The following is a 27,825-nucleotide window of genomic DNA, read 5'->3' as shown; positions in this document are numbered from 1 at the left end:
CTTCTGCAAGCCTCTGAGTCCAATAGTATAGGGGTGGTTTTCTGCCTGAATGACTGAGTACGATGAGCTAAATTCTGAAGCAAACAGAATCCTGGTTTTCATACTCAGACTGGCATCTCTCCAAACTGCAAGGAGTTGATTTCCTCCCATCGCTCCCATTAAAAAAGGAAAGAAAAAAAGAGCTTTCTCAGGTTGCAAGTTCCTGTCTGATGCTGCATTTATCTACAGGTTGTCATTGGAGACAAAGTAGTCCTGAATCCCGTCAACGCCGGCCAGCCTCTCCACGCCAGTAGTCATCAGCTTGTCGATAATCCGGGATGCAATGAGGTAAGGGCAGACTGACACAGCTGGAGCAACTGTACAAACCTCTGTGTTTCAGCGAAGGTGCTAGGACTTGTGTTTTATGAAAATCAGGTTATTGATAAAAGTTGGTTGGTACCTGTGGCACTTGTTAATCAGCAGCTTAATGCAGCTATCAGTCTCTTCTGGCTGTTGGGCGCTGGGCAGAGGTTTGAGTTTGATCTCTTGCTTGACTGGCTGAAAATAAATTTTTCTTAAAAATCAGAAGTTGTGGCGCAGTGATGTGTAGCAAGTGACTTCCTAGCCAGTCTGCTCTGTAGTTACGTGTTGCGGAGTAAATGCAGAAAGGGCTTTCCTTCTCCAGAGTAATGCAACAGGGAGCGCAGTACTCCCTTGAAAACGGTCTAAAAGGTGAGGCAGTACTTCGTGGCGGTGTCTTGTGCAGGCACCAGACAGCGGGACTAACCGATTTAGTTCTCCTTTTAGGTCAACTCTGTGAATTGCAACACAAGCTGGAAAATAGTCCTCTTCATGAAATGGAGTGATAACAAAGATGATATTCTCAAAGGGGTAAGACTCAAAACTCTACTTGCCTGTAACTTGTTCCCTGATGAGTAATGCCTACAACGACCATTCTGTCTGGGCTTTGACAGGGGGACGTGGTGAGGCTGTTCCATGCAGAACAGGAGAAGTTTCTGACTTGCGATGAGCACAGGAAGAAGCAGCATGTCTTCCTGAGAACGACAGGGAGGCAGTCGGCCACATCTGCAACCAGTTCAAAAGCCCTGTGGGAAGTAGAGGTAAGAATTGTAACCCAGGCTGGGGGTGGCTTTGTAGTAACAACTATGGTTTCTGTTTAAAAACTGTGTACTTGGATTGCCTTTTTTTAGATAAAAGTCTTCCTGGTGGTAGAATTTCAATCTTAAAGTTCCTTTAATTACTGTGTTTTCTGTGCAAAATCAAAGAGGATTTGTGATCTCTAACGCAGCAGCAGGTAGCTCTTAAATTCAGGTTCTTGACCTGAATTTGAATTCAGAAAAAGGGGACAGAGCAGCATCTATGAAGTCATTTTCTTACCAGTTACTGAAGTTTAACACCAGCTAATAATTTCACCTGTCCTGCTGAGTGTACCGAACGCGCTGGTTTTGGTGTGGAATAATGTGATTATGCACATCCCCATTTGATAGGAGACTGCAACCCTTTGCTGGTCTCTGTGCGTTCTTGTCTGGACTATTTTTTTCTTTACTTGGCTTTGAAATAGTGTGACTAACACCTCGGCCATCACTGGCTTCTTAAAATACCCTCGCCCTATTGGTGTGATTAGAGTTGTTTAATGATTTTGAATGTTTGCCATGTGAACTGCCTCTGACAATCTTAAAATTAATTATAATGGTGGATAGGTGGATTTCATATTCTCTTTCTAGAAGTATCTGCTTTGATGTACGTTGAAAGCCTACTAGCATTAACATTACTTTGGCTCGTTACAACACATCGGTAGCTTCTGCGGTAGCTGCCCGTGTGTGCGCAGTTACCGTTGGTGAATGTGAGGCAGAGGTAAGCTAGTCCTTCCCTGCAAGGCACAGCTCAGCTACGCCGAGTTTTCCCTAAGCAAGTGGGTGTACCTGCAGAGAAGCTGATGTTGGAGGCTCTGCTTGCCGCAGGAGAAGTTAGAGAGTAAATACAACAGTCTTCAAATTCCTTTTTACGATGCATTGTGTTTGAAACATTTCCAAGTGTCTTCCCTCACCCGCTTTCAGAAAGTCAAAGATTACTTATACCAAAAAGGTAAAGGACTTGTTGCATTTCTTGAGGGAGTTTGTTTTCAGCCCTAGCAGCGCATGCACATCCAGAGCACCTTCTTTAATGACTGCTCTGCCAACTTGCACGGCAATCCTCCTGCCACTGCTCACCAGACTCCTTTGGAGTACCGGCCGTTGCAGACAGAGCACAGGACTCTGCAAACACATATTGTCACTTGACAATGATCAGAAAATCAGTGGTCATAAACTGTTGAGGTGAACTACTTGTAGTCTGCTCAAAGTATTTACTGTCCTGTGTGGTTTTCACATATGAAAGGCTGGTTCAACTTCTCTGGATCTCTTTGTTCTGTTCCGTCTTACCTGTGCGTGAAATACAGTAAATGCTGTGTTTGAAGAGGAAGTCACTGACACACGGTGTAAATGTGGTTCCCCTTTCCTTGTAGGTGGTGCAGCATGATCCTTGTCGTGGTGGTGCGGGGTACTGGAACAGCCTTTTCAGGTTCAAACACCTTGCCACTGGACACTACCTAGCAGCAGAGGTAGGTGTTGGGGCTTGCTTAGGAACTCTGCCTTTCCTTCTACAGTATTTTCATCCTTTTACACCTTCTGAAAATCTCTCGTTTCCTGCCCTAAAAATAGACACAGGGGAGGAGAGTGGTGTTTGGGTCCTTAGTATTAATACAAAAGTAGGTGGCTAAACATAAAAAACAAGATGAAAGAGACTTGAAAGAACACCATGGTACAGGGGTAGTCTTGAGCTTATTTCACTTTCTATATAAATTCTAGAGGCAACAACTCTTCTCCTGCAAAGAATAGAGACTAAATAGTATCCTGTCATGTGGGCAGTAGAATCCAGATGAATTTATTAATAGACGAATAAATTGTAAATGGCTGAGAGCCTTTGGGGGAAAATGAATTCAACCATTGTTAGTTTCCCTTGAATTACTGATTTCCGAGCAGAATTAGAGAACTAGAGTGGAAAATGAAAATGCAGTTAGACTTCAGACCAGTCTTGTAAGAACTGCAGATAATGCTTAGCTGTCCAAGCGCACAATAAATAAGTCTTTTTCTCTCTCCATAGTGGACATCTTCCCCCATTGAAATAAGATTTCCAGACATTTTACTAAAAATAAAAGCCTAAAGGCTATAATTTTAGGAATTTTGCTGCTTAACACTTGTAAATGTTTATTAAAACTACTCTGTTTACTTTAAAGCATGGATATACCAACATGCCAATACATAAACCTCTGTAAGTAAAAGCTGTCCTGGATGTAAGAGTGCATAGCAGGGCAGAAGGGCTGTCCCAGCCCTGCTAGTGACCTGAGAGCTTCAGAGGGAAAGTTCAGATTAAATACCCCATTTTATATTCTTCAAATAATCAAACTGGAAAAACAGCAGCATCTTTTTCACATGCACACTTGCAAATCCTTTTCAGTAGTGATCCAGTCTAGAGCTTTTTCCACTAAATCTTGGATTTGCTAATCAGCCAAAACAAAAACAGGGTCTTGCATCGCGCAGAAATATACCAGAGGAGATTGCTCACCCGATCCATGGTTAGAATAGTGTTTGTTTTAAAAGATGTCTGCCAAGCCAGTAGTTTCTAGTTGGAAATTCCACTTGGGATTTTAAAAAAAGACCTGAAACTTGGTAACTCTCTACCCCTCTTGCTCCTTTAGTGATTATCCCGAACAAGATAAATCTCTCTGCATGTTTGCAGATTACGTAACTGCTTAATTCGTGGACAGACAGATGCCCAATTAAGAAACAAATGGGTTTGCACAGTATATTTGTTCTGCATGCCTGGTAGTGCCGTAGCAGTAGAGTGCATCTCTTACAACATAAGTTTAGACCGCGCTGAGGTTGTTTCCCACTTCCAGCTCTGTTAGAGTTTTGACGTGCCTGTGATTCTGTTTCATCAGGTAAACCCTGACTATGAGGAAGATGACCTGGAGTGTCAATCCTCAGTAAGTATAGGCAAGAGTATGATCTTGCCACTAATTGAGGAGGGCTTGACACAGGCCCAGGTATTTGCCTGGCCAGTGCATAGATGGTCCAGGCTTTGTTGCTAGTGAAGAAACTAGAACTGAGAATGATCTGAAGGCTTTTAAGGCCTATCCAGAGGACTGGATATTAACAACTGGATTAGGCATTAGTGAAGAGCAATGCACCTGGAACCGAATTTGTTACCTGGACCCCTTGCCTCCCCTCTTTGTAGCATCTCTTTTTCTGTCTTCCTGTTTCTTAAACCTTTGCCTCTTTGAAGCACTTCCTTGAATAGGTGCGAAAAACAAGATGCTCACGGTGACACGGGATGGCAACGGTCCCTACTGGGATGTTCACCTAGTGCTGTGCCGGTCAGTCGCCTGAGCTCCTTGTTTAAGAAACAAAATCCCCCTCTCGTTTTAGCTGGTCACAGGAAAGCCAGGAGAAAGAGTCTAGAGAGCAAGAGTGGCAGGGTGAGAAAGATTTCAGTGCCATTCTTCTGGTTTTCCTGTGAAAGCCAAGTCTGTGCTGGTTTTGGTAAATGTTGTTGTGTCAAGGACTGACTGTGCTGATGCTTTGTATTAATAGAAGCTTCTCTTCGGTGTCAAAGGGACATGGCATTGCTTCAGTAGTTGAAAACAGATAAAACAGGAACAGCACTTTCCATTGTGGATCAGATTATTTTTAGTTGGATTTGATTGTAGGCTTATGCAGCTTTCTTGGTCATTTATCCTGTATTACGGAAGATCTGCTCCATTTGGATATGAAAAAGAATTACTCCTCCGATTTTTTAAAAGGAGGTGAATGCAGTGTGATGCTTTGAAATCCTGTGAGGTGGAGTTTTTTTCCTTCTAAAAGGATCTGTTGTCATAGCCTGGCCATTAAAAAGCTAACCTTTGCCCCCAGATATTGAGCTGTTTTCCTGATGAGTTCTTGGTGGTATTTGGCAGGAAACACTGATCTTCTGACAGCTAGATATCAGTAAACATACCTGAAAAATGAGAAAATTAACCAAAAAAACCCCATAAAGCTACCGGGGGAGGGAGCCATCCAACATCGGACTATTTTGTTGGCGTAACTTTTTGAAAGTTAATCAGCGTCAAGGTCTCTTACCTAGGCATCCATCCTACTGGTGTTCTATTAGTCCCTCCTTCTGATAAGTGCAGTAACAGCGGCAACGCACTGGCTTCGGAGCTGTGGATTTTTCCCCTGCTGTCTCTTTACCACTAGGTGGCAAAAACAGACCATAAAGAACAGGAGCGGGAGCACATAATTCATTTGTGACACAAAATTGCTGCATCGTTTAACATTCACTAGTGACAGGATGGTGTAGGCTGCTCTATCCAACTTCACTCAGACTCCCAACTTTATCCAAATGCGAGCTGTCTGCAAGATGGCATTTTTATTGCACAGCTCGGTGTTCTCTGTTCTCTCCTTCTACCTCAGTGAGCTGCTTGGGAATGGGGTTGAACTGGGCATGGGTGACATGCCAGCCAGTACCCTTGCAGCATTAAAGGGGACTGCTTTTGTCAACTTTGGGGTTGAAGTTGTAGTTCTCCCTAAATTGCCCCATATCCTACTGCCTGATTGACCCTTCTTTTCAGCTTTGCCACAGTTGCAATAACTGACCAGTTGTCTCCTGAAGTACGAATTGTGAATACGGAGCAGCTGCCTCACTGTGGAGATGGAGACAGCTGAAATTCGGTGAATTCATTCCAAGTGAGCGAATTTCTCCTGATGTAAAGCCTCCAGATGGACTCTATTCAGTGTATAGTTACTTCTCTTGAAGCCACACTCCCAACGTGTATTTCTGTTCCATGCAGCTAACTGTCTGTTCCCATGTGCAAAATCAGACTTTAAATGTCACTACTTTGCAGCCAAGTTCATTGACTACAAATGTGCTAACTACAGAGTATCCTGAGGCACGAGCAACATTAGATACCTCTTCCGTATGTGTAAGGATCTCAATGCCTTACACCAGGACTTTAAGACAGATACCCGAGTGCTGACTGCTTTGGGTGCCTACCTTCTACTGCTGCCAAGGTCACAGAGAAGGTGATCGATGTGTTGCTTTATCACACAGAAAATTACATCTAGGACTTAGAAGTTTATATGTGGTCAGCTCGCTCCTGCCTTGTGTCAGGCAGTTGGCAACTTTTTAATTGACTCCTGATAACTGGTAGTTCCCTAGGAAAAGTTTTAGAGAAAGTTGTTGTTCCTTTTCCCTAGTTTATCTTCATTTTTTTCCTACCCTTTTGTCTTTTCATCTGAAAATCCAGGGTTTTACTCAGGTGATACTAGTATCTTTACTTTGTTAAAGGAAGCTGGTAATTTGCTAGCTCCTTGGAAATAAAGGTACTTCTGATGCCACGTCCTTTATAGCATGTCATTGTGTTTGAGGGCATCATAAGCTGAAGTGTGAACAGCGAGACATCTAACTTCTTGATTAGCTTTATTTCATTTGTCTCTGATGGATAGATGCGAGTCCCACTTTTGTTGCTGAAGTTGATTATTTCCCAGCAAGATTGTTGGCACATAGTTTGCTGATTTCTGTATTTGCGGCTCACATAATTACTGTGTTAGAGGGATAATTGCAGTATGTCGAGTACGTTTCAGGAGCTAGTAGTGTCAGGGGTGGACATCTTAGCAGATATGGGTCATCTGAAGCTGGTCAGAGTTCCCAGTGTGCAGTGGGGTGCATGGCTGGGGGATTTTGAGTCTCTTCTGGCACTGTCTGCAAGACACAACCTCTGTGGTTTAGGATTTATTTTGTTTTATTAACACAGGGAAGTTATTAACACAGGGAAAGCAAGGAAATGGTTGGCAAGAGCAGCTATTTGTCAGTTTTACCGGTGTCCTAAAGCCCAGCTGTCTTAACCAGTGCTTGGAGTGGTTCAGAGTCATGTCTGCAAGTTACAGGAGACATCTATTTAACGCTAGGCAGCTGGGTCGGGAGGGCTTGGTCTGACTGTGTGTGGTGGGACTTCTTCCACAGCTGGACCCTGAGCAGGATGCCTCCAGAAGAGGCTTGCGCAGTGCTCAGGAGAAGATGGCGTACTCTCTGGTGTCTGTGCCTGAAGGAAACGATATCTCCTCCATATTTGAGTTGGACCCTACCACCTTGAGAGGAGGAGACAGCCTTGTCCCCAGGTACAGCTAAGCATAGTGTTAGAACTGACTGTCTGCTTTAGACATTGATGGGTTGGTTTATTTTTATTATTTTAAGGTAAAGCGCACTCTCACTTTTTTACATCCTTTGGAATTAAGTTTCTTCAAATTAATATAAAAATACTTATCAAGTCCCTGAAGCTTCATTTTAGTACTTTACAGTTGAGTTAAAAGTAACAGAACCCCATTTTACAGATGGGAAAATTGAGATTGAGATTTACAGTGAACAAACTGGGACTAAAAGCCTTGGGTGTCCTATCAAGCTGCTCCCATGACCTGTCTGTATTATGTTACCAGGGACGTAACATCAAGTATTTAGCACTTCATTTTCTGTTGTTTATATGTCCTTTACTGTTCTTGCTACCTCAGAGGTGCTGAACCCTTCACAGATGCGCAGTCTGCATGCAGGCTCCTTGCTGTCACTGAGAAAGCACAGCATATTTGTTCCATCTACTTTATCTAAGGAATTCTCTAAATCATCAGACACACTTAAGTTAGCAGAAGTTAACGTGGCCACCAAAAGCAGCTGTCCTGGCTGTTTCTTCTCTCCTTTGGGCTGCCACAGTTGTGTGGAGAGAGGAGGTTGTGCTGCACCTGAGAGACTGCCTCTGATCCTGGCCTAAGATGCCCATCTGACTGTGGCTTGACATCCCTTATCAAAGAGCTGGTACATGCAAAATAGTGTCAACGCCAGAAATACCTGAGAAACCTAAGTCTGGGAGCTGCTGTCTCCATAGGAAGAGAAGACTTGTTGACTTTTGCTAGAGGAAATTGTTGCATCCTAGCCATGTGTTCTGGAACCTTATTGGACCTTTGGCGCTTGTACAGCGTTGACTATTCATATAGCTAGTCTAAAAATTCTCAGTTTAGAAAATATAAAACAGATAGCAGGGAGTTACAGGCTGAAAAATTAAAGGGTGAGGGAGGAAGCTGACAGCTCGGATACGCTATAGCTTGTGGAAATGTGAGGATTTGAAGGGGCCTAATTCGATACTGTGCAGCAGCTGAGTTCCAGCAACAAACTGTAGATGTAGTACTGTTTCACAGCAGAATATTTCATTATATAAGACGACTTCCTAAGGTGAATTTATAGAATGAAATAAGGAAAGAAAAATCTTATTCCCGTTGGGGTATGCAGCACGGATGAAGATGGCACTTTTTTCCACTTGCTCCTGCCAACATCTTGCAATTCAAACAATGCGAAGGTTTCCTGTCTGGGAAAGTGACTCAAGCTTTGAAACTTTTGACTTTCTTTCAGGAACTCTTATGTCAGACTTAGACACCTTTGCACTAACACCTGGGTCCACAGTACCAATATCCCTATTGACAAAGAAGAGGAGAAACCTGTGATGCTTAAAGTAAGTCTTGTTATTTCATATAAGCCTATCCTTTGATTCCTGTGCTTTCGCAGAGTGTTGGCAGGAGAAGTTCCAGTCCCTTGAGGCTGCTGGGTTTGTCAAACAGCAAGCAGCATAACAGCAATGAATAATGCCTGTGTAAAATGTTTTATCTAAAACATGAAGTTTTTGTAGTAGTTTACTAGCTACACTGTTCAATTTCTACTGTGTGACAGTCATCACGAGGAGGATTTTATTCCAGTGCTTATGGCAACGTTTTGCAATCCCTCCTGATGTTTCTCTGAATTCAGGAACAGCTTTGAGCTTGCACAGAGTGGTACTGTTCCCAGTTTGACTTCATCAGTAGTCTCGTACTGTCTACGTAGAGCGTAGCTTTTCTTCTGTTTTATTATCACTGAGTATGTGAATCACTACTTTGTTTTCTGCCTTTTGGTTTGATGATAAAACTTCTCTGGGTTTCAGATTGGTACTTCTCCAGTGAAAGAGGACAAAGAAGCTTTTGCTATAGTACCAGTTTCCCCTGCAGAGGTTCGGGACTTGGATTTTGCAAATGATGCAAGTAAGGTTTTAGGTTCCATTGCTGGCAAGTTGGAAAAGGGAACAATAACCCAGAATGAAAGAAGGTAAGAAAGCAAGGATTTGGTTCGGAGGATGTTGTTTCCTTTACTCAGTAACTGTTCCTTTGGAAATTTTATGTGTATGCTATTTTCAGAAGAGGGATTTTTGTTTCCTCCTTGATTAGATTTAAAACCAAGTTGATGGTTTTATTGTTGACGTGTCCATAGTGGAGGTCCTCAAGCCTATTCTATCAAGCCCTCCCTGTTGCTCTGTGAAATGAGAGCATGAGAACTGTTGTTGTGAACTTGGAGGAGTAATCCACAGCATACCTCCCTTGATGGGCTTTGCAAATTGAGTGTGGGAATTTATAATCCATCTTGTGAAGACTGAACACATGACTTCTTGCAAATCCTCTGCCAGGGTCCGTGAAAAGTACGCGGCCACAAAAAAGAGCGGAGGGTCGGCTGTGTAAAGCCAGGGCCCTGTGTGCTTCTGTAGCCGAGGTCTTTTATTTGGCCTTGGGAGAGATCATCACCTGACTTTTTTTCCTTTCTCTGGCAGCTTAAAGAACTGCCGAACAGAGCTTGGGGAGCGAACAGTTGCCCTAAAGTGGTATCATTGCCTTACTGCTGCTATGGTTTAGTCATTAGACAGCAAGGCTATAGCAATAGGGAGCATTAGTTCCTGATTCTAAGTTCTGTACAAACCTATGTGCTTTATCCAGCATCTGAGTCGGGTCTAATTGATGTGTTGGTTTTTTTTTTTCATTTACCATTTTGAAATCTATGTAAACTTACACTGGCATTGCTCTTTTAACAGATAGGCTTTGTAGTCTGGTATTAACAACGTCTGGCTTTTCCGTAGATCTGTAACCAAATTGTTGGAAGATTTGGTCTATTTTGTAACTGGTGGAACTAATTCCGGGCAAGATGTCCTTGAAGTGGTATTTTCTAAACCTAATAGAGAACGGCAAAAACTGATGAGAGAACAGAATATTCTAAAGCAGGTAGGCTGCATTTTTCTCCAGTCTCTGCGTGCAAGGAGGGTTGTCGGGAAAGACAAACTGATAACAGAGAACCCGGCCAAATTATTGGGGCCAAAAAATCCTTTGAGTTCCGAGCGTTCAGCAGGCTCCTGGCAGTGGACTGTAGCCATACCATTGCTAGAAGAAGAAATTACAGAATATGCTGTTGACTAGAGGTGATCGACATCGTCTTCTGTCCAGGCTACTCTGTTGTAAAGGAACAAACCTGGCAACTACAGCGTGTTTCTGATGTACCTTTTAGAAATCTAAAGACGCCGACACAATGCTTTTAGACTAATTTTAATCAGATGAAGGCAGTGTGTCATGGGATTTCATGTTTTTAATAAATCTACAGATATTCAAGTTGTTGCAAGCACCATTTACAGACAGTGGTGATGGCCCGATGTTGCGGTTGGAGGAGCTTGGAGACCAGCGTCACGCTCCTTTCAGACACATATGCCGGCTTTGCTACAGAGTGCTGAGACACTCTCAGCAGGATTACAGAAAGAATCAGGTTGGAAATATGTCTGTAGCTTTCAGTGGTGCTAACGTTGTTCCTGTGATCCAAAAAAATACAAAAGCTGCATCCCATTAATTAAATGCTGCTATGCTGTGATTGTGCAGTCAGCAAGGGATTTTTGGATGGCTCGGTTTTACTCTATCTGGCATTTTTCTTCTCTGTCAGAGACTATGCAGTGTAATTAGTACCAGTTCTAAGGGGAATTTAAGAAAACAATGGAATTGCTAACTGTCAAATCCAGGTGAATGATAAGACTTTCTTCACTCTTGCATACTACGAGCTCTGTCGAAAGCTGACCCCTAAATTAAGGCTGCTTATTTTTTGTTACCATGTATTAAAAACAAACTCCTGTCAGATGAGGATAAATGCCTTGGTGGCATCTACCCCGGGAGGGAGGGGGGTGGTAATGTTATCTGTCATCGCTTGCTTTCTCTCAAAAGAAGAACAGTTTGAATCTAATCCAGCTGGCTTCTCGGGATGTTGCTATTGACAAACATTTTACTGTTTTCTGTTATTGAGTATTTTCTAGAATTCTAAGAATTAATTACAACACCTTCCTTCTTCCCTCTGCGTTTTGAAGGAATACATTGCGAAGCAGTTTGGCTTCATGCAGAAGCAAATTGGCTACGACGTCTTGGCCGAGGACACTATTACGGCACTGCTTCATAACAATCGCAAGCTCTTGGAGAAGCACATCACAGCTGCTGAGATTGACACTTTTGTTAGTCTTGTGAGGAAAAATAGGGAGCCCAGGTGAGACCGATGTTTTTGAGTATACGATTACCCTTTTCCTCTTAGCTGCCTGAGAAAAATCTGTACCTGCCAACTTGCTAGTAAGGAAGCACAGCTAGTTCACTTCTTTTTTGGCACTCGCTGTAACTTCCCCCTCAGGCAACAGTCTCGCTCTGCAATGTTAAAATGGAGTTCTGAATGTTTTCTTTCTGAAATGTAGATTGCTTCAGTCTAGATCTCAACAAGGATTGATACCCTTTTGGCTCGCGTTTCCCAACAGGTTTTTGGATTACCTCTCAGATCTGTGCGTTTCCATGAACAAGTCTATTCCAGTGACACAGGAGTTGATTTGTAAAGCCGTGCTGAATCCAGCAAATGCAGACATTCTCATTGAAACTAAGTAAGTTAATGCCTTTAAAGATGGTTTTCCTAGCGTGAAACAGAAGGAAGGTGATTCAAAGCTGAGAGCGCTGCTGGCATGTCTAGAGAAAGCAGTTAAGTATGTGTGGGGTCCTCTTCAAATACACAGTAAATGGGTATTGATGACAGCAGACGTCTGCCATATGCGTTCTCAGTTCTGCAGTCAGAGAAATCTTTCAGATATCTCACGTTTGATCAAAGTAGACAGACTTTGCAGGAAGGCGTGCGGCGTCCTGTGGGCCTGATCCTCCTCTGGGCTTCAGGCTTTCCTCCATAAGCTGCCTGAAGTGAGCGAGGGCTTCTTGGGTGCATGCCCACCGAGCTCAGCTTGCAGCAAAGCAGGAGCTGATGCATCCCTGCTCACCCATTTCTCCCTCTGCAGCTCGGGTTTTGGTTTCCAGCTCTCAGCATTGCCCTGCCACTGCTGAAGCCTTGCAGCAGGCACCAAATCCCAATTACCTTTCATAAAGATGGCTTTATTGGGTATGAGAAATAGGGCACAGATCATTATCAAAATACTGTAAAAGGGAAGCAGGTCTTTGTCGGGTAGTATTTAAATCACAAACGGATGAGAGTGTTCTTGGACAGTTAATTCTCTTCATGAAGTCATATGGCTTGCATTTATTTTCACCAGCATTTAAAGTTGCTACATCATTTGCTTGTTCTCATCCTTGTGTGTTTAGTCTTTTTTCAGATGTATGACCTTTTTTTCCCCAGGAGATAAAAGCCCCCAAAGCCTGTTGAGTTTTAGTAGCTGATTTGTTTCTAGTTATTTTGCCACGTAAGCAGAAAGAAGTTCTGATCCACTTGGCATTTATGGGATACAGAGCTAATCGATTTTTAGATATTTTTGTATACCAAATCCTCGTCTGTTGAATGAGCTTTGAAGCAGTTCTCCTGTAAAGATGTTTTTGAAAGTCAGTCAGGCATGTCTTGAGCTTCCTTGTCTCTTAACCTTCATCCATTGAATGGAGCTGCCATGTTGGTCATCTTAAGGCTGAATGAAAAGCTTACAATCTAAATTCATACTATCCTCATGCTTTTGATAAAAAAACCCTAAAGATTTTGTGTAGTAAACAGCTACTGCTGAAAGAGTGTGATGCTCTGCTTTTACCTCGCAGGGTTGAGGAATAGCGTTTGTTTTCTGAATGCAGGTGAGATGACAAAATTAGTTACTTGTGTATCACCAGTACATTTTGACAAGTGTCTTTTTTTTTTAGCAAGTGTCTTAAAAGAAATGTTCTAAAAGCTCTGCATGGGTCTTGACAGTTTGTGATCTAACCTGACTTTTCTGGCAGGCTGGTCCTCTCTCGATTTGAGTTTGAAGAAGTGTCGAGTGGAGAAAATGCCTTGGAAGTTGGAGAAGATGAGGAGGAAGTGTGGTTGTTCTGGAGAGACAGTAACAAGGAAATCCGCAGTAAGAGTATCCGAGAGTTGGCTCAGGATGCTAAGGAAGGGCAGAAGGAAGATCGGGACGTACTCAGCTACTACAGGTTAACAGCATGTGCAGTAGTTGGCTGGTGGAGTTCAAGGCTGTGTGGGGAAGCCCTTGGTACATAAGCTGTAGTTTGGGAGAAAGGGTACTGGTTTTGTGGGCAAAATAGCCATTGGAGAGTGTCGAAGTAGTCTCTTTAAAGTGAGAGATGAAAGCACACAGTTGTTTGTGGTGAGAAGTCCAATTATCAGCATAAGCAAGTTGAAAATTACTTTAAAAAAACCCCAAACAAAAAAAAAATTGAGGCTTAAAGTGTATTGAATTTGTGCAGCACTTAATGCCTGTATTTCTGCTTGGTTTCCTGGTAAGTGGATATTGTCAGGGAGCCCCTATGTTAACTCTTTAGGTTACCTGTGTTCAGGTGGTAGCTGGGGTGAACAACCGCTTGCAGGCAGAAGAGGATTTCGGTGTGCACATGGCTTTGCTTTTGATTTTAAAGCAGTCACTGCTGTTCTCCCTGACTTCTAAATGTCTCTCTAAGCTCAAAGCCGTGAGTGGTCCTGCACTTCTCAGCAGGACAGTATCTGAAGTTACGAAAATGCCCCAAGTTTGGTTTGATTAATGTGCAGTGCTCTTTCGCCCAGCACAAGCTATGCTTTTAGCAGTTTCTGACATGAAGCGATGTTTCCAGATGACTTGACAAGACACCAAGTTCTTGGCATAGCGTAAGATCAGGTTTCAGCCCAGACCAAATTCCTGTGTCTGGGTTATAAACTTCTGAGAGTTAGCCTGATGGACTCGATTGTGGTGATGCAGAAAGTATGACTAGATTTTTTTTTGTTTTTAATAGCTATCTTTTTTTTGCATTATCTCTTCCACTGAAATGGTTCTTGCAGTACGCTTCCGAGCACATGTTTTTATTTGAGCCTCCTGGAGGGCTGAGCTCAGAAGGAAACCTCTCATATATTTTAAGAAACTGTATATGCTTTCAAAGCAGATTTTCTTGCACTTGTTTTTAGGCGGAATTAGTAGTGTTAATTATTTTTAGTCTACCTTATAGACTGTTGCCTCAGTGAATGACTGTGGCTTCAGTGTTAGTAAGAAGTGTTTGGTCTTCTACGGTATTTAGGCTGAGTTGCCTTAAGTGTTCTTTGGATTCTTCTGTAGCTTTCATAAACAGCACTACTTAATTCTAGGTAACTCTCAGGAAAATATGGTGACTCCTTTTATTCTATTTTCCACTGTGTTACCTTTTACTAGTGTTTGATAAGTACTTTATTCTTTCCGCAATAAGTGTAGCTATATTACTGGAAAATAAAAGATTAATTCTGTTAATACATATAAGAGCATATCGGTACTGTACCCAGTGGGTGTTTCAGGAAATTCAAGTGTAAGCTGTTTGTTTATGTATTTTTTTTCTTCCCCCCCCCACCCCCCGAAGATACCAACTCAACCTCTTTGCTAGAATGTGCCTTGATCGACAGTATTTGGCCATAAATGAAATATCTGGCCAGCTGGATGTGGACCTCATTCTCCGTTGCATGTCTGATGAAAATTTGCCATATGATCTGAGAGCATCTTTCTGCCGGCTGATGCTTCATATGCACGTCGATCGTGACCCCCAAGAACAAGTGACACCAGTGAAGTATGCTCGTCTGTGGTCTGAAATACCTTCTGAAATTGCTATTGATGAGTAAGTACTTGCTGGACTCGTGTGGGAAAGGAAATTACATCACTCTTGATTTTTAAAACAAATCAATCCTCAACTCATGCGTTATTTATACTTCTGTTTAAAAAAATAAACCATTATAATAATAAAAATTAATAAAATCCATTATGTATTCTCACTAGTTCTGTTATTCAGACCCTGTAGTTTAACTTGTCTGTAACATTTGCTGGGGAGAACCATCCCGAGAACAACAAAACCCACCTGTATGTGCGTGGCGTAAGGGGTTTGTCTCCAAACCGCGCACGGATCACGGCGGTGCTCCGTCTCTGATCTGGGTGATGTGATGAGTGGCCTGGCCCTAGGGAGGGAAAGCAAAGGGAGGACCTGTTCATTTTTCCTCCAGCCCTATCTGATTGGAGCGTAGGCTGTTCAGGGCAGGTTGTCCATACGGTAGCTCGCGCAACCAAAAGCAAAAACAAGGGGGAAGATGCTGAAACAAGTGATGTGTTGGAGACACTGTCGTGTTCCTTAAGCTCCGATGGAAAATACTCCGACACAGTGGTGCAAAGCCTATATAAAACCACAGCTAGACTGGAGATGTGATTTCTTGACCATAAACTTATATTAACTCTTTATAGTACAAATAATTTAAAATTTATAACACTTCAACTATTCAGAACTCAATTTTTTTGGTTGGAAAAAACAAACATTTAAAATTCCTGTTAAATGGTAGGAGTTTGAGTCTTGTCAGTATTAGTACTGGTCTTCAGTGGTTTCTTCTTTTTCCCCTCCCTTCCCTCCTTGCCAGCCTAGTTTTCTTTGCTGAGAGTGATGTGGTAGATCATATTCAACTTTAAATGCCAAAATAGAAAAACAAATGTCTTCAGCTCTGGCAGAAGCTAAACAGTGATACGTGATCAAACGGGGAAAGAGAAGTAGTTAGTGGAAGGTGGTGGGGATTCTTTTTCGGACGCCCCCTGCACACGCTGAGAAACAAACCTAGAATTTGTATTAAGAAAAATTAATGGCTGCACTGCATACGTATTTGTTTTTATTTGGAGGAAAATAGCATCCACAGGCAGCATCCCTTGGCCACATCCGTTTGCCTCAGTGCTGTACGTAGCTTGTCATTGTTTCCACTAAAATAATAAGGGTTTCCTCTTTTTTTATTGGGACAAAATTGTCTTTTTTGTTGTTTTTCCTCAGACATTTTTAAATAGTGCAAAAGGAGCATCTGGGATAAAACAGCAAAAGCCAGGAAATTATGGTGTCAGCTTCCTGACTCCCTCGTTTGGGTAAATTGTTTAACAGCCTTTAACTTCTCTTAGATTTTGACAAACCAATGAAAAGTTGTGTCGGGGGAGGAGAGCCCTGTGTATTTGCATGCTAAGTTTTGTGTTTTGTTTTGTGTTTTGTTTTGTTTTTTTTTTCCTCTTCAGCTATGATAGCAGTGGAACTTCCAAAGATGAAATTAAGGAGAGATTTGCACAAACAATGGAATTTGTAGAGGAATATTTAAGAGATGTGGTGTGTCAGAGGTTCCCTTTCTCTGATAAAGAGAAAAATAAGCTCACTTTTGAGGTAGTTATCCAGTTCTGATTTTTCCCTTTTTTCTTTTTTTTTTTAAATCCTTTTTTTGTGTGTGCAATGTTGGTACTCTTTTCAACACCAGGTAGATTGGCGAGTAATTAGTGCTGAGCCTCAGAAGGCTCCTACTTTCTGGTGTAGTCCTTTCTCCTCGTGCAAGCAGCTCCACTGAAGTTTGTCACAGTTTGCAATGATAGTTGTTGAAATACAATTAATGAATGTGAGCTTATGGCTTAGATTTGTTTACTTTTTGTGCTCTCACTGTTATTGCAAAGTCAAGCTTTACTGGAATAAATATTCTCGAAAACTAAACACTGTCTGCATGCACAGATAGTCTCTAGAGCGTACAGAATTGCTCAGGAAGAGAACAAGAGTCTCCTCTGACTTACCGACCTATTAAAATAGTCTGTGCAAATAAAATGTAGCCAATCCATGCAATAGTATTACCGAAATAACCATTAATTAAAGAAAATATGCGATGTTTCTTTAAAAGAAAAAGTATTTGAGGAAAAATACTTCAGGTAATGGGGCTACATTGAATATTTGCTCTATATGTGGAAGCCTTACGTGTGAATCTTGAAGCAGTGTATGTGGAGGACTTGTGGGGAAACGTTATGGCTTGGCAGCAGTGAGCTTCAGATGTGCAATATGTATTATTTTTTTTGTAAGACAAAACCGTAAGAAGCATCTGCACATTCCCTTTAGTCTTGACATATCTTACCTCTTCTGTAATGAGACAAATATGTACGATTCTGTAGCTATAGAATAGCAACTGCAGGTAGAGACTGTTACTCCAGGCCTTGCAGTATTTGTAGGCAAGTAGAAAACTTCCTGATAAAATGTAGAACTATACAGTCTTATGGAATTACAAGGTACTATGATAAGGATATGACTCGCAGATAGTGCCTTGATTTCACTGTTATGACAAATGGATTGTGATAGCGAAATATTTAGTATTAATCAGGCTTTCTGTGATTATTTTGGTAGGTTGTTAACTTAGCCAGAAATCTGATCTATTTTGGTTTCTACAACTTCTGCGACCTCCTCAGACTAACCAAAATCCTCCTTGCTATACTAGACTGTGTGCACATCACTACCATCTTCCCTATTACCAAGATGGCAAAAGGCGAGGAAAGTAAAGGTAAGGCTGAAAAATGATTGCCAGAACAGGCTGTTCTTTGGTAGTTTCTAGCTCATCTCAAAACATCGACGTGGGTTCGAAATCTTCTGCTCCTTTCTGTCCATGGCTCGGTTGTAAAGCTGAGTAATGCCTACGGTGAAAGAGGGGGAGAGCAAGGGGTTTCTGACAGTACTGCGGTGCCTCTGTTGGCTCCTGTATGTTCCAGGGGTTTAGGTGTCTGCCTGGCCTTGTTTAATGTTGAGACTATTTCTTTCCATAGGATGTGAAGGGTCCTTGCCCTGTTATTGCAGTCCCATTACACCATCATAACCTTACCTGTTTGCCTACCTCTCTGAAGGGAGCAATGTGATGAGATCAATCCATGGAGTCGGTGAGCTGATGACCCAGGTGGTGCTCAGAGGCGGTGGGTTCTTGCCCATGACTCCGCTGGCTGCCGCTCCTGAGGGCAACGTCAAGCAGAGCGAGCCCGAGAAAGAGGACATCCTGGTTATGGACACAAAGCTGAAGATCATCGAAATACTTCAGGTACTGGCAACGCAGACTAGTGTCGCGTCTTGTGCCGTCTTTAAGCGTTAACGCAGTACCCCGCTGCCTTTGAATTCGCTCCTGCCTTGCATGTGCCCCTCTCAAACTGGAGAAGCCTTACAAGGGTGGCTCCTTCAGGCACGCAGCGCTCGCGCTGCATATGACGGTATTATGCCATTGCTGAAACAATTTAATAGAAACAAGTTTGCAATAGACATCTGTGTATTTAATGGTGATCTGTGAATATCTGACTTGTGTAAGTGGAGAGCTCGTCTTCCACCTTTCCGTCTGAGTAATTTCTCTGAATATACAGGGCCGTTGTTAAGTGCCCCAAGGAAGGGGGAGACACTTGAGACTCCTCATACAGCCATCAGCCTGGAATGTTTTTTTTATCCCTGCACATTTGCCAGCCTCGCCGTCTCTTCCACTTCTGTCTGGCTTTTCTCACTTGTTCACTCCTAAGTCTTCAGGACACAGCGAGAAAAGTTTTTCCCCTTTTCCACGGCGCTGGTTCGATCTTGACGTTGCCGCAGAATTACTGCGCTGAAATCCACCTTCCCTCCCTCAGTGTAGGAGTCCTTTTTCTCTTCGGTAACTGCATGGGCAAGTTCAGGGAGGCCAGAATGCTGCAAAAGCCTTGTGGGCGAAAGCACGCGAAGCAGCAGGAAAGCCATGGTGTACCTTCCCTGTGCCCCCGTGGGAGGTTTCGCACGTAGCTGAGTTTCAGGTTATGCCCTTCCCCTCAGCAGCAGATGCAGCACGTAGGGGAGGCTTGATTCACTTCCTTTCACCATTGCTAATTTTAGTTAAAGCCAGAACTTGTCTTATGGCCTGGCATGTGCAGTGGGATATTTTAGAGTGCCAGTATTCCCCCTGTTACCGTGGGTTATTAAAACTGGCGTTGTTTTCCCGTAAATCTGAGAGAACTGCAAGTGTTCTTTGCATTGTCCGGCTTCCCTCAAGAGGGGAGGAAGGCTGCCGAGAAGGTGGTCTCCCTTACTCGGGAGGTTTCGCTGGCACCGGCCAGTGCACCCGCCTGAACCGGTGGCTGTTGTGTGGCAGCAGCAGGCTGCGACGCTGCGCTAGCGGCAGCGGCTCGTGTTCGGCTTGCGGCGCCCGGGGAGTCGGTGCGAGGAGGGCAGCGGCGCTGGTCTGTCAGGTCCCCGCTGGCTTCAGAGCGGAGAGAGAAATGCTGCTTTCCTGTCCTGGGGGCGGGCCGGGTGAGGATGCCTGCGTTGGGCAGTAACGAGGGATCGAAACGCTGCCAAAATCTTCTGCTCATAAGTATTTATTACCGTGTGCGTATCATATGCTCATGGAAATCAGTGGGGGGAAAAAAATCACTGAATTCTGGGGATTTTCAAGAAAATATTTGCGTGCCTCTTCAAGTGAAATCCACGCTTTTACTATGTTGATCTTGCATGTTTGTAGCACTGCATTGTGTGTAAATTGTCTGCACATGTGCTTGGAAACAGGCATGTTACTTCAGCATTTTTACTACTTTTGTATTATCAGTTTATTTTGAATGTGAGATTGGACTACAGAATCTCTTGCCTACTGTGTATATTTAAACACGAATTTGATGAAAGCAATGCCCAGATGTCTGAATCACCCACTGGAAGCAGTAATCAAGAAATGCCAGCTAACGTACCAGGTTAGTTATTTTGCAAAGGATGAATTTGTGGGGGTTAGGGAAGACTCTGGAACCTTAGAGGTGCCAATTGGATAATTGATGCAGGTTCTTGCTTCAGCATATGAAGGGTCCCATTAAAGCAGGCATAACAGTAGGGATCATTTCCATATACCCCCAACAAAACCCAGGATATTTTTTGTTCATTTTCTCTTATCTGTTTCCATGTGTCAAGTGTGACCAAGAGCCTGAGATGCATCCTTCAAAGAAAGCCTGAAATAAACACTATCACGTGTGATCTGTCATCAAGTTCAAATTAAGTCTCTTCTAGTCCTGTTTCTGGGTGAAGGAGAAGGGTCCCCGAAGTCATCTGATTTCCTCCACCCCTTTTCCCTGGCCTGATGCCTCTACCACCCAAATTTCTCTTTTCCAAAGGAAGGCAAGAGATCGGGAGGTGTCGTATCTCTCTGCTGCTAGGCAAGGGTATGAAAGTAAGCTGTTGAGGAGCTTCTCATGTCCAGTGTTGTTCTAAATGGAAAGCAGGACAGCCGGTAGACTGGGTAGATGGGGTGTTGTCAATTGCTGTATTGCTTTCCAGGGGAAGTGTCCTGTAGTTAGGAGCTGAACCATGTAGGAATGTAAACGGACTTTAAAATTGCACCTTATTAGACAGCAAACAGTGTTCCTCCCTCAATTTGGGGACTGTATCGCTAGATGCAAAGGAGAAAGTTAGGGAGAATGTGGTTTAGGTGTGAAGTCTTCAAAGGGAGGAGACTCTTTCCTTTGATCCCACTTTAAGGGGGATGTGTTAGCTTTTTTCTTGAGCTGCCTGTCCAGCCCCCCGGGGTGCCAGGGCCTTCGAAACGGGGCCGGCGGGGAGAGCGAGAGCTCTTTCTGCCAGCTGAACTTTAGAAGAAAGAAGGTATATGTTTTTGGCAAAGATATAAAATCCCCATGCTCTTTCCGTTCCCCTTTGCAAATACTTGTGAAAGATTGAGAGCTCCGACACTGTTTCACCATTTTTAGTCTTTTTAGTTCAGAATATCGGTCACTGCCTATGGGATAATATATACCTCACACTGAAAAACGCAAAGACCTTTTCGTCTCTTGAGCCACAGGGGTATTGCTGTCACTGCTGAATTTATTGCTTTAGAACTTCTCAAGGCTGAAGTTTGGTATTTCTTGTGGCTGGCCCCGTCTGAATGACACCAGGTCCCATCACTGTCCTGGAATGATGCTGGTGCCATCTAAAAATAGGCAGGGGAAGAATAAGCCTGGACGTTGCTGAAGTGATTATGCAGTTTAATTTGTGAGCTGAGAACAGGTTAATTTATTGTCTCATGTTATCTTAGCAGGCTGCTTCAGTAATCCGCCAGCGTTCCCTTTAGCTTGTTATGACCCTCTTGTTTACAGCTACATCACCACTTGTCACTTAAAATGGTTTTAGGCTGTAAAAACCTCTTCGGTGCAACTCTGAAATAATGTATTTGTCTGTCTTCTCAGGAGCCCTAGACTTTGAACACATTGAAGAACAAGCTGAGGGGATCTTCGGTGGAAGGAAAGTATCTCTTACTAGTGCCAATCGAGGGGTAGCTCAGGCGTTCCCAGGCTGCAGCCTTCAGGGCTCCCGAGGAGTGGGGACTGCAGTTGAAAGTGAGGTTGTAACTGGGAAAAGATTGGAAACAGCTGCCGTGGTTACCTGGGCTTCCTTTTCCTGAAATGCCTTTGATACAGCTCATAGTGTCCACTTGGAGTAGAAGCCACAGACAGGGGTCCTTCAGCCAGAAGGATCTTCATGGGAGGGCTTTGCTTTTGTGGGTGACAGCCAAGCTGGAGGATTAGTGCATCGAAGCTGAATGCTGCAGTAAAATCTTAGGTAGAGAAGTTTGTGTAGGCAAGGACCTGGGACTTCTGAGACAGATATATATTTAGCCATCCTTTTTTTTTTGTATAATGCAGCATTAAACTGCATATGCATGGCAGAACAAAGCAAGCCGTACCCTCCATCCCTGCCTGCCTTCCAGAGCAGCTTATATCCTTTCTTAAATCACAGGACAGCAAGTCAGTGACGGTCTCCAAGTACCTGAGCTTGTCCTTAAGCTGCTCAGAGCTGCAGTTTTCCGTAAACTGAAGATAACTACTTCTTAAATGAAGCAGAAGGGGGAGAGAGATTCGCTTACAGAATTAATAACCAGAATTTTTAATCTAAGCATGTGCAGACTCAGTCAGAAGCAAAATGCGGAGAAGATTCAGGGGCCACTGATAGGAAAAAAAAAATACAATGTGAGTGTCTCATGCTCAGAAAAGAGGCGCAGAGGGAAAAGGAGGATTTCAAGTGCTTGACGTAATTAGCATTGCAACCTGGATACTGAGGTAGGGTTTTATTTCAGAAATAGTGAGAAAGATTAGTACCGGGAATGGGCAAGAACTGTCTGAGCAATAGGGTGAGGCTGATATAGGGGCAAATACTTTGACATAGTTTGACCCCCCAAAAATGTGAGTTGGGTAATGTAAGCTGAGTGAACCATGATTGATGAGATTCTGGAATAGCCTCCCTGTTAAGCAGTACACCAAAAGTCCCTGTGTTTCTTAAGATAGCACTTGATTTGATAAATTTCCGCCTTATCTACAAGTAAGAAAAAGGCTTTCTGCCACTGCTGACTGGACTTAAGAACCTGCTGGGACATTCAGCTTAATATGCTAGTTAACTCCTATGCTCTGCTTTCAGTGAGGAGAATACACCACTGGATTTGGACGATCATGGTGGCAGAACGTTTCTCAGAGTTTTGTTGCATTTAACAATGCATGATTATCCTCCTCTGGTGTCTGGAGCACTTCAGCTACTCTTCCGGCACTTTAGTCAGAGACAAGAAGTCCTACAAGCTTTTAAGCAGGTATGCGTGTGTATTAAGAGCGTTATTCCTCATCTGAATGTATATATTGCAGCTAAAAACAATCCTTTTGTGCAACTAATGGATTGCATTCATGTAAGGTTCAACTGCTTGTTACCAGCCAAGATGTTGACAACTACAAGCAGATAAAGCAAGACTTGGACCAGCTGAGGTCTATTGTGGAAAAATCGGAGCTTTGGGTGTACAAAGGCCAAGGTCCTGATGAGGCTATGGATGGAGTGCAAGGTGAAAACGAACACAAGAAAAAAGAGGTAATTAGGTTGTGTTTGCCCAAATTCACGTGCTAATATGGAGATCCATGCAGCAGCAAAGACACGGGGGTTATGGATGTGTTAGAAACCACAGAATTGCCTGAGAATGGTCACTAGGAATTAGGGTTTCTCCCTCCAAAAAAGGTGGCGGGATCAGTAGCCCAGCTGAAGCACATCTACACCAATGCATGCAGCATGGGCATCAGACAGGAGGAGCTGGAAGCCATTGTGCAGCTGGAAAACTATGATACAATTGCCGTCACAGAAACATGGTGGGATGACTCACACAACCAGAGTGCTTCAGTGGGTGGCTACGAACTCTTCAGAAGAGATAGGCATGGCAGGAGAGGCAGTGGGGGTAGCTCTGTATGTCAGGGGGTGTTTTGATTGTCTAGAGCTTAATGATGGTGATAATAGGGTTGAGTATTTGTTGGCCTTCCCCCTGATTCTTACCCACAAGGCAGATATCATGGTGGAAGTCTCTTATAGACCACCCAAGCAGGATGAAGAGGTGGATGAAATATTCTATAGGCAGCTGGGACAAGCCTCATGATTGCTAGCCCTTGTTCTCGTGGGGGACTTAAACCTAACAGATGTCTGCTGGAAATACAGTACAGCAGAGAGGAAACAGGCTTGGAGGTTCCTGGAGTGTGTGGAAGAGACCTTCCTGACACTGACAGCTGGTGAGGGAGCCAACTAGGGAAGGTGCCTGCTGGACCTGCTGTTGGTGAGCAAAGGACTTGTGGGTGATGTGATGGTTGGAGGCCATCCTGGGCATAGCGATTACAAAATGGAGTTTTTAGTCTTGGAGAAGTAAGGATGGGGCTTAGCAGGACTGTTACCTTGGACTTCCAGAGGGCAGACTTTGGCCTGTTCAGGAGACCGGTTGGTAGAGTCCTCTGGGAGGCAGTCCTGAAGGGCAAAGGGGTCCAGGAGGGCTGGGCATTCTTTAGGAAGGCTTAAAGGCGCAGGAGCAGGCTGTCCCCATGTGCTGTAAGACGAACCAGTGGGGAAGAGAAACAGCCTGGCTGAACAGAGAGCTTTGGCTGGAACTTAGGAAAAAAAGGAGAGTTTTTGACCTTTGGAAGCAGGGGCAGGCAACTCAGGAGGACTACAAGGATGTCGTGAGGTTATGCAGGGAGAAAATCAGAAGGGCCAAAGCCCAGCTAGAACTTGATCTGGCTACTGTTGTAAAAGAAAAAAAAATGTTTCTATAAATATATTGGCAATAAAAGGAGGGCTAAGGAGTATCTTAGTCCTTTATTGGATGTGGGGGGAAACTTGGTGACAAAGGATGAGGAAAAGGCTGATGTACTTAATGCCTTCTTTGCTTCTGTCTTTAATAGTAAGACCACCTGTTCTCCAGGTATGCAGGGGTGGGGAGCAGAATGAAGCCCCCCTAATCCAAGAGGAAATGGTTAGCAACCTGCTACACCACTTCAACCCACGCAAATCAGGATGGGATCCACGCAAGCATAATGAGCGAGCTGGTGAAAGTGCTCACCAAGCCACTTTCCATCATTTGTCAGGAGTCCTGGCTAATAGGGAAGGTCCTAGTGGACTGGAGATTAGCAAATGTGACACCCATCTACAGGAAGGGCTGGAAGGAGGATTAGGGGAGCTACAGGCCTGTCAGTCTGACCTTGGTGCCAGGGAGGGTCATGGACCAGATCATCCTGAGTGCCATCGTATGGCATGTACAGGACAACCAGCGGATCAGGCCCAGCCAGCACAGGTTTCCTGTTTGACCAACCTGATCTCCTTCTATGACAAGGTGGCCCACTTAGCGGACAAGGGAAAGGCTGTGGATGTTGTCTACCTAGGCTTTAGTAAAGCCGTTGACAGTTTCCCACAGCATTCTCCTGGAGAAGCTGGCAGCTTGTGGCTTCGATGGGCGTACTCTTCGCTGTGTGGAAAAACTGGCTGGATGGCCAAGCCCAGAGAGTTGTGGTGAACTGAGTTAAATCCAGTTGGTGGCCAGTCACAAGTCTCTTTTCCCGAGTAACAAGTGATAGGATATGAGGAAATGGCCTCAAGTTGCACCGGGGGGGCTTTTTAGATTGATATTAGGAAAAATTTCTTCACCAAAAGGGTTGTCGAGCATTGGAACAGGCTGCCCGGGGAAGTGGTAGAGTTGCCATCCCTGGAGGTATGTAAAAGACGTGTAGATGTGGTGCTGAGGGCCATGGTGTAGTGGTGGGCTTGGCAGTACTGGGTTAACGGTTGGACTTGATGATCTTAAAGGTTTTTTCTAACCTAAACGATTCTATGATTCTATGAATATGTTATGAAGGTGTAACTGCTTCCAGAAATGTGACAAAAAAGCGCCGTCTTTGCAGCACGCTGCATAGCCTGGTGAGGCTGTCTGTATTGAGTGTAGAGTAAGGCAAGCATAAGAGAAACTCGTCAACTTGAGCTAGTTGATGTCAGTTAGTCTCAAGCGGAAACTGTTAGGATTAGCAGCCACTGAAGTGTCATCTTCAGGCTCTGAGAGCGCAGTTGGTTTGGGTTTGCTCTGGCTCCCGAGTTGTGTCCTTTCAGCGCTGGCAGATTGTACAGGTTTTGTATGGCCAAAAGTACCTCAAATAACATTAAGGGCAGAGCTGTGAACTCTTCAGGTGGTGCGTTTTGAATCGTGGCACTATAATTAAATGACAGAACGGTGCTTTATCTGTACCTGATAGTATGGGACTTCCTTGGCATGCACATCTGGCTTAGAACTAATTAAACGCCTTTTGCCTCCATATAACTTGCAATCACATAGTCTGGGTGAGGGAATTCAAGAAATAGTCTCTGGGTTATGAACATTTATTGTTGGAAGTAAATGAAAGTAATTTACTTGTTGCTTTCCTTGTGCGTAGTACTGTGAGGCATCTCTTGATACCTGTGCAACGACAGTTTAATAATAGTAGAGAGGGAGAGAAGGTAGGAAGGTTTTTTGGGGGAGGCTTAATTACAGACAGAATGCGACAAGCAACGGAAAGGACAGCAGGTTGCTATCCCTAAAATCATCCCACCCTCACCTTATTTTATGTTATAGAGGTTAATTTGACATGACAGGATAATCATATGTATTTTTCTGAGACTGTCAGAAAACTGAAGGATGACCCTCCTTTCCAGGACGAGAGCAGGCACTATCCTTGAACGGTAATTGTAGCCTTCATGAAGACAATAGTATAAGCTACTAATAAATTGTCTGATTTTTATCCTCAGGAAGGTCACAGCAAGTCCCAAAAACCTGAAAGTACCAGCAGCTACAACTACCGTGTAGTAAAAGAGGTAAAACTTCGCTTCGTGATAGTTAAATGCAAGTGTAAATGACTAACCCAGTTCTGGAGAGCTGCAGTCAGAGAGAGGCACCCAGGAAAGTCTGAGTCACTCTTCCATTGTGGAGACTATTTGCTGAGTAATAAAAAAGCCCAGCTTGAATGAGAAGCCAGGAATATAATAAGCACGACGTGTATTCTTTCCTAAGAATGGATTAGTGAGAAACGCGACATTTTGCCTCTGTTTCAATGGTAACACAATATTTTTATTGTTAAAGGCTATGAAGGAAGTAAGCAAGTGGAGAAGCTGTTTAATTTGCCCTGTCCTGAGTACCTTGCACTCAAAACCTCAGTACTGTTGAAACTTAATTTAAAAAACACCTGACAAAGAGCACGCGTTGGCATTGGTGGGGCGTGAGCTAATGGTCTTTCTGTGGCTCCGTACTGCGGAGCCCGCTGCCGGCTTCACTTGACATGGCTGAATTCTGCAGGACCAGCCCCAGTCAGAGATGCCGTGGGTGCTGCCCGGGCCAGTAAACTGCTTCCCTTGCCTGTGCCGAATGGCACAAGGCTGTGCCGGCTGCTGCGTCCCCGGAGGGGTGGCGAGGGGGGTGCTGGCTCCAGCTCAAGGGGCAGCAGGCACCATTGCTGCCTTCTGCTCCCATGTTTCCTGGTGACTGTTCCAGCTCAGTCCTTTTGTACCTCTGCTGATGTTGCAGGGGCAGCCAGGCCTTAGTCTGGTCTTAGCTCTTCACCTTGAGACCCCAAAACCTGATTTTGCTGCCTAGGGCTGCTCTGGTCCATGCAGACGCATGTTTTCACCGTTGCTGCTCTCTGGGACCCACCTGGCACGCTCTAAAATAAAACTCAGAATTTCGGCTCTAAAGCAAGTCTCTCCTCCAGATCCTGCTGCGGCTCAGCAAGCTCTGTGTTCAGGAAGGTGCCTCGGTCAGGAAAAGCCGTAAGCAGCAGCAGCGACTTCTGAGGAACATGGGAGCTCATGCTGTTGTGCTGGAGCTGCTGCAGATCCCTTACGAAAAGGTCGGCTTTCTGTACGGCTGTCGCATTGCTTCGTGTCATGATGATGGGCTAATACCTCCTCTGAATAGTCCTGAACCTTCTGTCTTTATATTGGATTCCCAGAGGCTATTTTGTGTAGCCTCACAGTCTATGAAATAGCTTCAGAAATAACGGGGAGCTTACATAAGCTTTGCTTGTTTGAAATGTTTGACTGTGCAGTGTTACGCATTATTTCCTGAAGAAATACTTGTTCATCGTAGCTCAGAGTTGAGACCAAGGCCCTACTCTCAGCTTTTCATGGGAGGTGTGTGCTGCCTTGAAGTTAAGCTGTGTTGGTGGGAGCAAGACCCTCGTTATTGCTACAAGGGAGATGTATGACAGCCATCCTGGGGACACTAAGGGATTTATCAGCAGGTCTGCCCAGTAACTAGACACAGACACCACCCCCAGTTGTAGAGTCCCAGACCCCCCTTTAGAAATGAATAAATATCAGCTGGCTGTCCAGGCGAGGTCTGCTGTTCGTAATGAGCGGTATCAGCATGCCATGCAATGTCAGCGGTGCAGTT

At 44.0% G+C, this 27,825-nt stretch overlaps 1 protein-coding gene across 5 annotated transcripts in view; it reads left to right on the top strand.

Annotated features, from left to right (window-relative positions):
• The window catches only part of ITPR1 (inositol 1,4,5-trisphosphate receptor type 1), a 180,009-nt gene that overhangs the window by 56,760 nt on the left and 95,424 nt on the right, over positions 1 to 27,825 (top strand). For 2 of the 5 annotated variants that reach the window (XM_064453424.1, XM_064453426.1), the window contains exons 7-29: positions 229 to 327; positions 787 to 870; positions 954 to 1,100; positions 2,504 to 2,599; positions 3,980 to 4,024; positions 7,039 to 7,193; positions 8,470 to 8,569; positions 9,032 to 9,192; positions 9,992 to 10,133; positions 10,507 to 10,665; positions 11,252 to 11,424; positions 11,684 to 11,803; positions 13,122 to 13,316; positions 14,700 to 14,951; positions 16,367 to 16,508; positions 17,502 to 17,655; positions 17,993 to 18,180; positions 19,696 to 19,834; positions 21,314 to 21,372; positions 22,543 to 22,704; positions 22,803 to 22,973; positions 26,187 to 26,252; positions 27,143 to 27,280. In XM_064453424.1, coding sequence (XP_064309494.1) covers positions 229 to 327; positions 787 to 870; positions 954 to 1,100; positions 2,504 to 2,599; positions 3,980 to 4,024; positions 7,039 to 7,193; positions 8,470 to 8,569; positions 9,032 to 9,192; positions 9,992 to 10,133; positions 10,507 to 10,665; positions 11,252 to 11,424; positions 11,684 to 11,803; positions 13,122 to 13,316; positions 14,700 to 14,951; positions 16,367 to 16,508; positions 17,502 to 17,655; positions 17,993 to 18,180; positions 19,696 to 19,834; positions 21,314 to 21,372; positions 22,543 to 22,704; positions 22,803 to 22,973; positions 26,187 to 26,252; positions 27,143 to 27,280 — 3,147 coding nt within the window. Of the gene's footprint in view, positions 1 to 228; positions 328 to 786; positions 871 to 953; positions 1,101 to 2,503; positions 2,600 to 3,979; positions 4,025 to 7,038; positions 7,194 to 8,469; positions 8,570 to 9,031; positions 9,193 to 9,991; positions 10,134 to 10,506; positions 10,666 to 11,251; positions 11,425 to 11,683; positions 11,804 to 13,121; positions 13,317 to 14,699; positions 14,952 to 16,366; positions 16,509 to 17,501; positions 17,656 to 17,992; positions 18,181 to 19,695; positions 19,835 to 21,313; positions 21,373 to 22,538; positions 22,705 to 22,802; positions 22,974 to 26,186; positions 26,253 to 27,142; positions 27,281 to 27,825 lie in introns of all 5 variants that reach the window. The other 3 variants (XM_064453427.1, XM_064453425.1, XM_064453422.1) reach the window with 2 other exon arrangements.

Source organism: Phalacrocorax carbo, chromosome 6 (genome assembly GCF_963921805.1).
Source record: "Phalacrocorax carbo chromosome 6, bPhaCar2.1, whole genome shotgun sequence".
Taxonomy (NCBI): domain Eukaryota; kingdom Metazoa; phylum Chordata; class Aves; order Suliformes; family Phalacrocoracidae; genus Phalacrocorax; species Phalacrocorax carbo.
This window is presented reverse-complemented; position numbering and strand designations above follow the sequence as displayed.